Genomic DNA, 13,415 nt, shown 5'->3' with positions numbered 1-13,415 from the left:
AGATTTTTTTTTTTTTTAATTTGGCTGCACCGAGTCTTAGCTGCAGCATGTAGGATCTTTAATTGTAGCAGGCGCAATGTAGCTTCCTGAACAGCGATTGAACACAGGCCCTCTTTATTTGGAGCACAGTCTTAAGCACTGGACCACCACGTAAGTCCCTCAAAGTGCAGAATTTTTATTCTCTTCTTTGGGCTCATCTATGTTTTTTAAGTTTTTTTACCAGGCATATACTGCCTTTGAAAGCAGAACTATGACAACAACTATGACAACAGAAACAAAGTCAACCACAGAGAGAAACACAGTGGACCATCCATCCACCCCATTAAGTGAGGGAGATTCTCACCCTTGGACGATGCCGCCGGTAAACCCCAAGTGCTCAGAAAAGGACTCCTGCAATGGAATGAGACGTGAGGTCAGTGGGGGCAGGAACAGGTGTCCCGGCCCCACGCCTCCGAGCCCACCCACAGCAATTCCAAGACCACACAGAGGTGTTGACAACAGCTTTTCTACCCCACCGACATGCCTTCCCATATGGTCTTAACTACCAAAGGTGCACAAAAGGACACTGCACACCTGATATCATCTTTGGAGCACCGAGATGGAATCCTGGGTTGTCAGGGGATCTGCGATGACCCTGAAACTTGATGCCAGAATGTGTAGACATATGTGTGTTTTTCATTTAAATTCATTTGATTTTTTTGGTTGCAACATGTGGCATGTGGGATCTTAGTTCCCGGACCAGGGATTGAACCTGCACCCCCTGCAGTGAAAGCATGGAGCCTTAACCACTGGACCATCAGGGAAGTTGTTATGTGTGCTTTTCAGAAGCAAGAATCCAGATTCTCAAGGGTACTGGGGCCCAGACAGGTCATGGCTGGAGTTGTCATGAAGAGAGACACTGTTCTCCACACGTTGACCTGGGATGGCCCCACACACTGCCAAGTGGGAAAGGGTAGTAGCCAACCAGCAGGGGCGGCATGACCACTCCCACCCTGGGTGGGAAGCAATTCCAGAGAACAGCCTGGAAGGCTTCATGGTCATCCAAGGTGGGACTTTCATTTCTCTCACATACTTCTTTTCTCTTTCCTTTATAAAAAAAATTTTATGTATTCTTTCTGGCCACCACAGGGCATGCAGGATCTTAGTTCCCTGACCAAGAATCAACCCCATGCCCCCGGAGTGGAAGCACGGAGTCTTAACCAGTGGGCCACCGGGAGAGTCCCTCTCTCTCATATTTTCCTACACTGTTTGGATTCTTCACAATAAGGACTTGCAGAGAGAATCTCAATAAAAAGACAAATGTACGCGCATCACCTAGTTATAAACTCGTCATCTTTAAAGCTGCAGAGAGAAGTGTCCCAGCTCTGCTGGGGGAGCAGGGCCTCATGCGTGCTGAGACCCCCCACCTGGGCCTCACCTCAATGTGCTGGAACATGTAGGGGTGGTTGCAGATCTTCCTCAGCTGCATGATGGTGTTCATCAGGGTCTTGGTACCACCTTTGCCCTGAGGAGGCACAAGTGAAAGTGCAAGTCGCTCAGTGGTGTCTGACTCTTCATAGCTCCAAGAACTATACAGTCCATGGAATTCTCTAGACCAGAATACTGGAGTGAGTAGCCTTTCCCTTCTCCAAAGGATCTTCCCAACCCAGAGATCAAACCCAGGTCTCCCACATTGCAGGCGGATTCTTTACCAGCCTGAGCCACAAGAGGCTCCCAAATTGGTCTTGTCTGGGGTGGGGTAGGTGTGGAAGGAGGACGTAGGGGAAGGCAGGGTTTGTGGAGCTGGCTCCTCTTGGGGCTCAGAAGCCAGCATGAAGCCAGCACTAGAGGAAGCAGAGACCCCCAGGCACCCTGGAGGGTGGAGAGTGAGGAGGGGCCAGGCCAGCAAGACGGAAGGGACACATGACTGGCAAAGCACTGAGGCCGGATCACAAACACTTTGTGATTCATACGGCCAGCTGCGAGGGCACTGGGAGAGTCCCCGGGGCCTGCAGCCAGATGGGTCATGACGGCTGAGGAAGACCTCTGGCTTCGGAATGAAGGAAGGATGGGGGGTGGGTGCTGTGGGCAGAGAAGTAAACCAGGAAATGGGCTGTCACAGTAGCCCAGGTAAAGAGCCCAAACCAAACATGTGGAGGAGGAAATGGGGAGGCCGGGCCAAGCTCGAGGCAGAGGGCACAGAGTTGAGGGACCTGGAAGGATGATTTCAGTCCCAGGGAAAAGAGGGTTTTAGGGTAGGCCCGGGGCCTCAGAGAAGCCCAGGAGGTAGCAGCCCACCTAGCCCCCACTCCTCTCCATTATAAACGAACATCACCCCAAGTTCACGTAATGACAAGAAGGGACCCAGTGGCCATGGCTTGTTGGGAAGATGGGACGCGCTTGAATGTTCTAAATGCTATGGTCCATGCTGGATCCTCATTGCTAATGGATGTGCCCACAGGATCCAGCACTTCACGAACAGAGGATCCTAGACTGCTGACTGGGAGGCTCAGGCCCCCCCTGAAAACAGGCCCTCAGCCCCTGCTCCCTTAGCCTTACGGACTCGACTGAACCACACCAGCTATGATCTAAACCAGGGCCGGTCAACGCCCTCAGGATCACAACCAGACGGGGCCTTGGTCACAAAAATCACCTCCCAGGAAGAGAAAGCCTGCTAGTTCCCACACATCCAGCTGCTCCCAGGTCGCCCACCCTCCCGCCCGCCATGGACACCCAGGTGGGACAGGGGCCCAGGCCAACCTTCTTGTCCTTCTCGGAGCCGTCGGTCAGCAGCACCCCCTTGGCCTGCATGTGCCGATAGAGCACGCGCTGCAGGGCTGACATGTCGCACTTGATGACGTACTCCACCTGCGGGTACACACCGCCATCAGCAGAGCCCAGGTCCCAGAGCCCAGCCTGGGCCCGACTCTGACCTCCCAGCCTCTTAGGCATCCTGGGCCCTGGCCTCTGATCATGGCACACGAGGGTAATGGTGAAGAGCCCCCACACCCAGGGGATGAGGGAAGCCAGGCTGCAGTAGATGCACGGGGCGAGAGAAATATGGCGGCTTCCTGGGTCAGAGGGGCAATACAGCTTTCTTTCAAAGGCCTCCCCTCAGCCGGCCCAGGAACAAAGAGCAAGAGTGACATGAGAGGTGACTGGTGGGTACCCAAAGCCTCCTCGGGGAGAGGGGAGGGGCCACTAAGGGCCAGCAGGTAGGACGTAGCTGGCCCCTAGCACATCTGCCTTGCACTTTCAGAGACCCATGCAGGTGAGCAGCCATTCCCAGGCTGGGGGACTCCAGAGAGCCGCCAGACTGGGACCCCCCCAGGGGCGACCCCCGCACGATGCTGAATGCTGCATTAGGGCTCCCTCCACTCAAAGTAAACACAGCACCTTTTCAGGCAACTGAGCCTCCACTTCCTTCTTGAGCCGCCGGAGCAGGAAGGGCCGCAGCACTTTGTGGAGACGGCGGATGATGAGGATGGTTTCCTCCTCGTTCAGGTCCACCTGGCACCCCAACAAGACATGCAAGCCAAGGGTTACCTTCAGGGGAGCAGCGATGAGTGGGCAGTGCCACCTGGTGTCACCCTGCACTCAGCGCCTCCTTTCCAGGTGGCTCTACGCTTTACGAGAGCTCGGTGGGGCACCCGCTTCCTGTGGAAAACTGCAGGGACCTGAGACCTTCCATGAAGTCCTGGGACACGGAAGCGAAGCCCCCAGGGCACCGAGAAACACGGCAGCACACTGAGTGGCCTCCTCAAGAGTGACACAAACGTGTCTGGAATCCTGAGAACATGTCCAAACGGAACCTGGCCAGCACTGCGGGGGTAACATGGACAGAGCGCATGGTGTAAACTGGGGATGCTCAGAGGGCTCCGTCTACTGGGAGCCCCAATACCCTCTCATTTCAGCCTCCATGGGAGAGACAGATAGAAAGGCTGCTCTCCGGTGGGCCTGCTACTCTGACCAAAATTTGAATTAAAACAATTTTTAAGTGAATAATAAGATGACGTTTGAATTTCTTTAGGACCCTTTAGGCAGAGCTTTTGCTCAACTTGAAAACAGGTGAAACCATGGCATTTGTTCCCTTGCTCTTGGGGTGGGGGTCCTGGAAGTCTGAAAACTGGGGGCTTGTTTTAATTATGAGACCCTTGAAAAGGTCTCCTCTAGGAGGGCCTCTGCCTCAGCCAGTGCCAAGGAGGGGGGACCCCAGGGATGATGCAGAGGTCCCCTCGTAAGAGCGTGGTGGTCCCAATTATCCCAGACCTGAGGAGAATCTCCTAACTGGGGACCAGTGGGCTGGGGCGTGGCTGCCAGGCGAGGGAGCTCTCTGTCCACCCTGCAGTCGAGCCCACCTCCTCAGTACAAGGCTCAGGGCGCCAACCTCCTTCAACAGAGAACAGCTGGCCCACAGGCAGCCTACCAACCCCACCCACAGCCAGACAGATGTGAGAGATACAAGCCACAGCCCACAGCTTTTTATTTTCTTTAAAAACAAAAGGGGCAGGATCTGACCATTCTCTTCACTGAAACACTAGAGCCACCCACTGCCCTCAGGGTGAGAATGAAATTCCCCTCAAGCCCTCCAGCTGCGCATTCACACCTCAGGCCCTGCTGTGTCATGTCCCCACTCTGTGCCTGGGGCACAGGGTCAGGGAAGCCCCCAGGGTCCCCTGGGATTTCTCTGCCCTTCTCTGGTGGCAGGGCTGCCATGTAAGTGGCCAGGCCAGTTGCGGTGGGCACTCAATCCACAACCACTCGGGGAAGCCGGCTGGGCCAGGACCGTCAGCTCGGACAGTCCTCGGAGTTGCTTGCGGCCCAGGACCATGGCTCCCCGCCCCAACCCCCTGCACCATGTGACTGCCCGCTTGCCCACCTTCTCCCCGGTCATGGCGAATGGCGCATTGAACCACTGCTCGAAGGTGCTGCAGCTCTTGAAGATGGTGGGCAGCAGGAAGTTGAGGAGCGCCCAGAGCTCGGGCAGCTTGTTCTGCAGTGGGGTGCCCGTCAGCAGCAGGCGGCGGGGAGCCACGTAGTGCGTGTTGAGGACCTGCGTGAGCTTGCAGTGGTGGTTCTTCATGCGGTGGCCTTCGTCCACAATCATGTACTTCCAGCGGATCTGCGGGCCCAGAGCGGGTGGTCAGGGGAGGACAGGCGGTAGGGCTGTCCCCTGGGCGAGCAGCTCACTGCCATTAAGCACGAAGGCTCCAGGCAGAACGGCCCATCAAGATGGGGAACGTGAGCACAACAGCATCAGAGGAGGGACCAGCGCCCCAAGGGACAGACACCTACTGCAGCTCTGTGAAGCGTGGGTGAGGACAGGGAGATGGCTGTGAACTGCTGTCAGGCGAGCAAAACTAAGTCCAGAGAAGAACTTTGGTTTTCCAAGAAAATTACATACACCAAGTATCAGGCATGGAGGAAAAAAAAAAAATCCTAAATAACACAGCCTGCAGATCATAGGTCCTTGGGGTAGGGTCGAGAGGGGACACAGTTTAGTAACAGGTATGTTTCAATCTGGCTTCCCTGGTGGCTCAGATAGTAAAGAATCTGCCTGCAATGCAAGAGACACAGGTTCGATCCCTGGGTTGGGACGATCCCCTGGAGAAGGAAATGGCAACCCACTCCAGTGTTCTTGCCTGGGACATCCCATGGACAGAGGAGCCTGGCAGGCTACAGGCCATGGGGGTCGCAAAGAGTCAGACACGACTGAGCGACTAAACGTTTCCAGTCAGCAAGTGGTGGTTTGGAGGCAGGGAAGCACAGCTGGGGGCAGACTGTGCTGTGGGGGCACCGCCTGGACCCCAGAGCCTGTCAGCGGTTGCATGGTCAATTCTAACTAGGAGTTAAGTTGGTTAGGCGGGGGCTGCAGGTATAAACCCCTATTTATGTGTGACTGTGATGCCCTTCAGAGCCACTCGGGCCTTGGCATCTAGCTCCTAGGGACCAAGCACGGCCCAGCTGAGGCCCTGCACATCAGGTGTCCCAGGGGAAAAGGGCAGGACTGACTGGGGTGGGGGGTAGCAGCCCTTTCCCACAAGTAACTCCCATGGTGGGGGTTTACACTGATTAAAGCCACTGTCAGACACACAGGATTTTCAGAGCCCTGTTCTCGTGTCTGGGATGGGCCTGGTTCTGTCCTGGGTCAGAAGGGTGAGCCGCAGCACAGGCCCCAGGATAAGCAGGCTGGAGGCCAGTTCCCTGGGCCTCAGTTTCCTTACCTGTAGCTCAGAGATGCATATCAAGCACCAAATGTCATCAGTATGAACACGCCCCACAGGTGGGGGTTAACGTGTAAAGAGCTCTACCCCTTGACTTCCTGCCCTATACGGTCAGCAAGGCCAGACACGGCAGCTCAATCCCTCCCCACCCCAGGAAAAGAGCTTTCTGGAGGCAAAGGACTGTGCCTGTCTTACATCTGGGTCACAGTATGTTCTTGGTAACGCACTGGTGGCCCAACTAGAGCCACCTTCACAACTGAGTCAGCTAGGAGCCTGCCTGGCCGCACAGCACCCACTAAATACACCAGCTCAGTAGCTCAAGGCTGATGGTACACACAGGACCTCAGAGCACGCTGCCCTGAAGGCCGGACCCCACCTGCTTCACGGGCTGCTTTCCTGTAGGCTGGGGTGGGAAGACACAGCCACCAGGGAGGGGGGTCTGAGGCCTCTAGAGACAGGTGGAGATGGGGGAGGGCCTCAACGTGGCCCTGTGAGGGACATGGCAGGCAGGACAGGAAGGCTGGGAGGCATCGCACATGACAAGGCTCTTTGGGCAGGAGCCCTGAGAGAAGCTGGTCCACGTGCTTTGTAGATGGTACCAGTCTCTGGACACGATCTAGGGCAAGCCTGGGAACACACAGTCAGAGAAGCAAACCCCAAGTCACCTTGATTGAGGCCTTTCACACCCACAGAGCTGCTGTCCTTATGCATATACAGGGAATCACTGAGCAATGACTTGTGGGGGGTCTGAGAAGATGAGAAGTGTGACCCACGCGTGACCAGCCTGGGCAGGATCACAGACGCCTGGACGGCACATGATGGGCCAAACTGCCTTGTTTTACAGGTGAACACGCTACCTTTGCAAGGATGTGCTTGTCCTTAATGATGTACTCGTACGTCGTCAGCAAGACGTTGAACTTGCCACTGCGGAGCTGGGGGACAAAAGCACGTCTGGCTGCTGGGGAGCCCTGTGAGGGAGAGAAGACGCATACGCCTCAGCCCTCCAAGTCCTGGGGCCCTGGTAAGGCTGAGAACTGGCAAAGGCTGCTGGCCCTCTCCCGACTACACCCCAGACTGCTGCCCTCCCCAACTTGGCCCCCAAGCGGCTGTCCCTCCCTCGACTCCACCCCCAGACTGCTCCCCCTCCGACTCCACCCTCCCGCAGAGGGCCTCGTTCAGGGAGCAGAGAGGCATGCAGGCCCTGGGTGGCTTGCAGCCTGCACCTCCACCTGCCCCACTCCTGGTGGGCGACCAGCTCCGCTTCCCATGCCTGCCTCCTCCCGGGTCCCCACGCAGGCCACCGTGTCTCCCACATAGGTGCAGTCCACAGTAACCATTCCCCAAGGGCAGCTCCGGCTTCTCCCTGGTTAGCAAACCTGTCTGGTTCCCTGTTTCAAGCTCACTGTTCCTGACAGACTGAGCTGCACTTGTTCCCAGAAGCTCTTTCTCCTTTTAAATTTTTTTTTTTTAAACTAGAGTATAAGTTGCTTCATTCTCATAAGCTCTTGGCAGCCGGACAACATGTATTTTCTCAAATGCACCAATTTCTCCCCGCACATGCTGTCATCTCTGCCAGGACCTGCTTCTTCCCATCACAGGGCTAGGAGCTCCGTGGCACAGAGCTGGCGAGCCTGGACCCAGGAGCCCTGTGGCCAAGGGCATGACTGAGCTCTGCCACCAAGTGGTTGCGTAGGCACCCCGCCCCTCCTCCCTTTCCCCACAAGGACAGGAGGCACTATCAGCCCCCAGTGCCCAGGTGAACTGGTCTAGAGATGGTGTGGACAGTGAGCAGCCCACCACACAGCAGCAACCCACGGTGGACATCGCTGAGCCTGCCTATGTGGACACGTCCGGAGCTCAGCTGGAGTAACAAACTTCAGCTGAGTGCATTCACACTAGCACAGTCCACACTGAGACCAGAACATAGCAAAAGCATCCCTCCTCGAAATGAAATGAGCCAAGCCCCCATGTGGATGACCTAAGAAGGCACGCAAACGCACATCCAGTCATTAATGCAGGTCAACATCCCTCTTCACCACACGTATCCCCTGCTCCCCCACCCTGCCCATGCCCACCTCCTCAGGTGGCAACGTACCTTGTAAGACACCTTCACCACGGAGGGGGCCCACTTATCAAATTCGTAGGCCCAGTTGGACAGGGTTCTGGTGAAACAAGGAAGGGACAGTCAGGTACTAGTTCTGATGCCAGCTGTTCACTGTCCACACTGATGTCCATAAGGATGTAAAGGCTGACGTGGCCGTGACCCTGGCAGGGCAAACTTCCAATAATTTGTATAGCGATTTCCCCTTTAAGGAGGTAGCACTTAACTGCCCACCTATTATGTGTTGGCTACATTGAGTATCTTTTCCCAGAATACAGTATGGAAAGGGGGAAGAAAAAGTACTTCACAGGGGAGATACCTGCCACACACACTACCTCAGCCAGGTGATCAAGGTCAACCACCAGCGTGAAGAGTCACGTTGACAGTAACTGCCCCCAAGATGAGTTGAGAGGCAGGCTTCACTTCTGATCTTTGTTCCCAAAACCCATCATCCCATCTAAGGATGAGAAAATCACCAAACAGACCCAGGCTGCAGTACCTCCTGTAAAACACCTGACCAATCTCCTCAAAACCATCAAGGTCACTCAAGTTATGCAAAGTCTGAGGAACAGTCACAGACCAGAAGAGGCCTGAGGAGATGTGAAGGGTAAATGTCACATGGGATCCTGAGACTGAAAACAGAAGTTAGGGCGAAACTAGCAAAATCTCTATAAAGTTTACATAATGGTACTGTGTTTAGTTACACTCTCACTATATATATATAATGGGCCGGTGGGGATTCCTCACTTGTGACGAATGTGACAGGGTCACGTTAGATGTGATCAACCACAGGAGCCTCCTCGGTGGTGCGCTGATTAAGACTGCACTTCCAATGCAGAGTGGCATGGGCTCAAGGCCCAGCCAGGGAACTAGATCCCACCTGATCCCACGGGGAGGCCAAAAACACACACACAAGCAAAAAAGATGTGATCAGCCACAGGGGGAACCAGAGGAAGGTACACGGGAGCTCTGGGAACCATCTTTCCAACTTTTCTGTAAAGCTGATGCTCTTCAACAGTAAACAAACTATCACAAGGCAATGGCGGGGACATGCTGAAAGGACACAGTACTCTTCCTTGGAAAATCCCATGGACAGAGGAGCCTGGTAGGCTGCAGTCCATGGGGTCGCAAAGAGTCGGACATGACTGAGTGACTTCACTTTCACTTTCTTTCTTAAGCAAAATCACTAATGATAGGGTCCATGGGCCAACGCTGCTAGGAAGAACTACACCATTAAACTATTACACGGGGGAGAAGAGACAGCTTTCCCTTGCAGTGGATTCCAAGGAACACTGGAAAGAGAAAACCTTGCCTGGGCACTTCCCAGGGGGATCATCATTTCAGGCGAGATTTTCTGACAGATGCTGCAATTACAGAGAAGAGTATGATGAGAAATGGGATAGTCACAGAGTTTCTCAGTATCTTCCCATGAGATACTTATAAATCACAAAGGAAAACTGTTACGTTTGCATGGGGAAACCAGCAGGCACCACGTAAGAAGAGAACAAACTGGGGACTTCCCTGGTGGTCCAGCGGTTACGACTCCATGCTTCCACTGCAGGGGGCATGGGTTCGATCCTTGGTTGGGGAACCAAGATCCCTCGTGCGGCACCATCGGCCAAAAGATAAAAAGAGAGACCAAAATGACGCTCTCCTGTTGTGGAGCTCTGGGCTTGTGCCCTCTGATGTGAAGCCTCAGGTAGGGCACAACAGCCCCTCCTGGAGTTTCTTGCCAGAATTCCAGAAAGAAGGACACATCACATGAGCCCTGTCTGAGGAGGGATGGTTTACCAAACACCTGCCCGGGATTCAGGTTCATGAAAATCAAGAAGAACAAAGCCAAGCTGGGCAGCTGTCACAGAGACTTCACAACACACGACAACAAAAGGCAGGGGAGGGACCCTCGACCAGAAAAAGGCCTTCAATGAGGAAACCGACAACATCTGAACCATGTCTCTAGAGTCACTAACAGTTAGTGATGATTTATCACCACATTGTTACTAGCCTGGTGTTAAAACTGTCCTAAGGTGATGTGAGCTCTGGAAGGCCAGGTAAAAGGTGTGCAGGAACTTTTAAAGCTGCTTTTGCAGTTGTTTGTAAGTCTTAAAATAATTTTCAAAATGAAAATTAAAAACTGGTATCTCATTGTAGTTTTGACTTGCATTTCTCTAGCTATTAGTGATGCTGAATAGCTTTTCATGTGCTGAGTCCCTTTACTTCCACCTGAAACCATCACAACATTGCTAATTGGCTATACTCCTATACAAAACAAAGTTTAAAGAAATATGTATTAAAAAAAGAGACAAGCCATGGGACTTCCCTGGTAGTCCAGTGGTTAGGACTCCGCGCTCTCATTGCTGAGGATATATATGACTATGCCCTTTCTCATCTAAGATCCCAAAAACAGCAAGGGGCAGCCAAAAAAAAAACAAAAAAAAACCCCAGTCTGTAGCACAGCACGCTGGACACAGAGCTATTCTGGTGGAGATGAAGTCCCACCTAAACAGAAAAAGGAGGGGACAGGAGCCCTTGGAGGGCTGTGGACAGTGCACAGGCGAGGGCCGCGGGCACTGAGAAGCTGGGTCGACCCAAGGGAGGACGCGGCAAGGCCAGCTGCAGGCCCAGGACCTCCTGCCGATTCTAGAAACAACTCCCTCTCTATGAAGATCTATTCCCACCAAGGCAGCCAGATTTACACCACCATGAGCAAGAGAAAGCAAAGGGGGAAATCAACTTCTCTCAGTAAATTCTGGAGGCTCCTGAGGCCCCCAGCCGTGGGTGCATGGCCTCTGGAAGCCTGGCTGTCTTCCAGGCAGGAAAAGTATGTTACCATGGGCTGGGGGATGAGGACATGGTTTCCCATCACCCACCTAGACAGCTGACGTGGTCCCTACTGCGCACTGGGCCGAAGGCAAGGGCTTCCCCCTCTAAGCCTGGCCAAGTGCACACACACAGGCCTGGCCACATCAGAGCAGACCATCCCCTGGGCCCAGAGCTGGACTGCTGCCTAACATGTGACTGGAACCAGGTCAAGGACAGCCTGTCCCAGGACTTACGGAAAAATCCTACAGGAAGAAGAACCATCGTGTGTTATATACAGAGCTGGGAAGAGGCAGCCCCCGAGCAGCCAAGGAATCTTGGCCCCAGAAGGGTGTCTGTGGGGAGGAAGAGGCTGATAGCACCAAGAGATTGCAAGTGAGAGCTTCCACAGGATGCCATTCAGGTACCAGACACCACCACAGCTGAGCATCTGTGGTGCCCGGACTGGGCTAAGATGCGACCAGCAGAGCTCAGGGCCCCAGCAGGAAGCGGAAACAGCACCTGAACAAACAGTAAAACTCCATGCTTCTGATGGGCGGCTATCTGACTCCTGTGACAACCTGGAATGGAATCTGCTGGTTACAGGACTTGAAGAGGACACCAAGGAGTGCCTGTGAGAGTCGCCCCAACAGGGATCATACAGGCAGGCACCCCAGGACCTGCCCTTCCTCTACCCTGTGCCTTGAACCCAGAGGCAGGCAGCTGGGCGCTGGGTGTGTCCCCCTGGAATTCACATGCTGACATCTTCACACCCAGAGCCCAACTATGTTTGGGAATAGGGTCTTTAAAGAAGTAATAAAGGGACTTCCCTGGTGGTCCAGTGGTTAAGAATCCACCTTTCAAGGCAGGGAATGTGGGTTCTATCCCTGGTCGGGGAACTAAGATCCCACGTGTGGCAGGGCAACTAAGCCCATGTGCCACAACTACTGAGCCAGCGAGCCACAACTACAACCTGATGCAGGCCTTCCCTGGTGGCTCAGTGGCAAGGAGTCCGTCGGCCAATGCAGGAGACATGGGTTCAATCCTTGATCCAGGAGAATTCCACACGCTGCGGAACAGCTAGACCTGTGCGCCACAACTATTAAGCCTGTGCTCTAGCGCCTAGGAGCACGAGAGAAGCCCATGTGTCCCAACTACTGGGGCAGTGAACCACAGCAAAAAGCCTGCAGGCTGCAACAAAGATCCTGTGTACCGCAAAACTAAGATCTGACTCAGCCAAGTAAATATTAGAAAACAAACAAAAAAAGGTGATGAAAAAAAAATGAGGTCCTCAGGGTGAGCCCTAATCCATGACTCTATGACTTCCTTATCAGAATAGGAAATGAGGGTACAGACACACAGAGGCGAAGTAAAGACCCAGGGAGAAGACACCATCTGCAAGGCCAGGAGAGAGGCCTCGGAGGAAACCAGCCCTGCGGACACCCTGGACTCAGACTCGGGCCTCCAGGGAAGTAGGGCCTGTGGTGAGGCCACCCAGGCTGTGGTCCTTCATGAGGGTGGCCCAGACAAACTAACACATAGGCGTGAGTTTGGGCAGGCACTCCCAACCCGGGGTGGGCACTCACGAGAGGGGCACTATGATGAGAAAGGGCCCGTTGATGCGCTTGTGCTCCATGAGGTACGTGATGAGCGCGATGGTCTGGATGGTCTTGCCCAGGCCCATCTCGTCAGCCAGGATGCCATTCAGGTTGTTGTTGTATAGGGACACCAGCCATTCCAAGCCTTTGATCTGCAAGGACAAGTGGCCGGAGCTGAGGCCCAGGTGGGGTGTGGGAGGGTTCCCTGCGCTTCGTAGACTCCCAAGTTCCACCCAGCCAGGGACCACCCGCTGCCATGTTCACTTGGCATCTTGCTCTTGGTTCACTCTCTTCTATCCCACTCAGCCCCATCTCACACTCCTTTCTCTGGAATCACAGGGCTGCTGTGCTCATGTAAGACAGGTATGAAACATCCTTTCCAGGCACATGTTTAAACTGTTAAGTCTCTGTCACTGCCAATACCAAGCCACATAGCCCACTGGGACCAGCCTGCCCTCAATGTGTGACCCTGGATGCAGGGAAGCCTTGGGGCGTCAGGGTAACGAGTGCACCACACGACTAACTGCCTCGACAGCATTTCAAGATGAAGTGAAAGGTTTCCAAAGCTTGCAAAGCTTTCTGCCACAGGCAGTTGGAAGACTGTCCTCAAGGAAAATCTGGAAAGTTTCCTAACAGATTATGTAAGTCGTGGCCATGTTCTGATTTCTGTGATTACACAGGCCTCTCTGGAAACTTCTACTGGTCACAGGATTC

At 54.1% G+C, this 13,415-nt stretch overlaps 1 protein-coding gene across 8 annotated transcripts in view; it reads right to left on the bottom strand.

The window, feature by feature from the left end:
- The window catches only part of SMARCA4 (SWI/SNF related BAF chromatin remodeling complex subunit ATPase 4), an 89,424-nt gene that overhangs the window by 33,046 nt on the left and 42,963 nt on the right, over window positions 1-13,415 (bottom strand). For all 8 annotated transcript variants that reach the window (XM_081498353.1, XM_081498356.1, XM_081498358.1 and 5 more), the window contains exons 16-23: window positions 12,690-12,853; window positions 8,299-8,365; window positions 7,061-7,171; window positions 4,859-5,101; window positions 3,376-3,489; window positions 2,740-2,847; window positions 1,418-1,504; window positions 344-390 (exon numbers count right to left, since the gene is read on the bottom strand). In XM_081498353.1, coding sequence (XP_081354479.1) covers window positions 344-390; window positions 1,418-1,504; window positions 2,740-2,847; window positions 3,376-3,489; window positions 4,859-5,101; window positions 7,061-7,171; window positions 8,299-8,365; window positions 12,690-12,853 — 941 coding nt within the window. The remainder of the gene's footprint in view (window positions 1-343; window positions 391-1,417; window positions 1,505-2,739; window positions 2,848-3,375; window positions 3,490-4,858; window positions 5,102-7,060; window positions 7,172-8,298; window positions 8,366-12,689; window positions 12,854-13,415) is intronic.

Source organism: Giraffa tippelskirchi, chromosome 6 (genome assembly GCF_054371585.1).
Source record: "Giraffa tippelskirchi isolate mGirTip1 chromosome 6, T2T-mGirTip1v1.2.pri, whole genome shotgun sequence".
Classification (NCBI taxonomy): Eukaryota; Metazoa; Chordata; class Mammalia; order Artiodactyla; family Giraffidae; genus Giraffa; species Giraffa tippelskirchi.
This window is presented reverse-complemented; position numbering and strand designations above follow the sequence as displayed.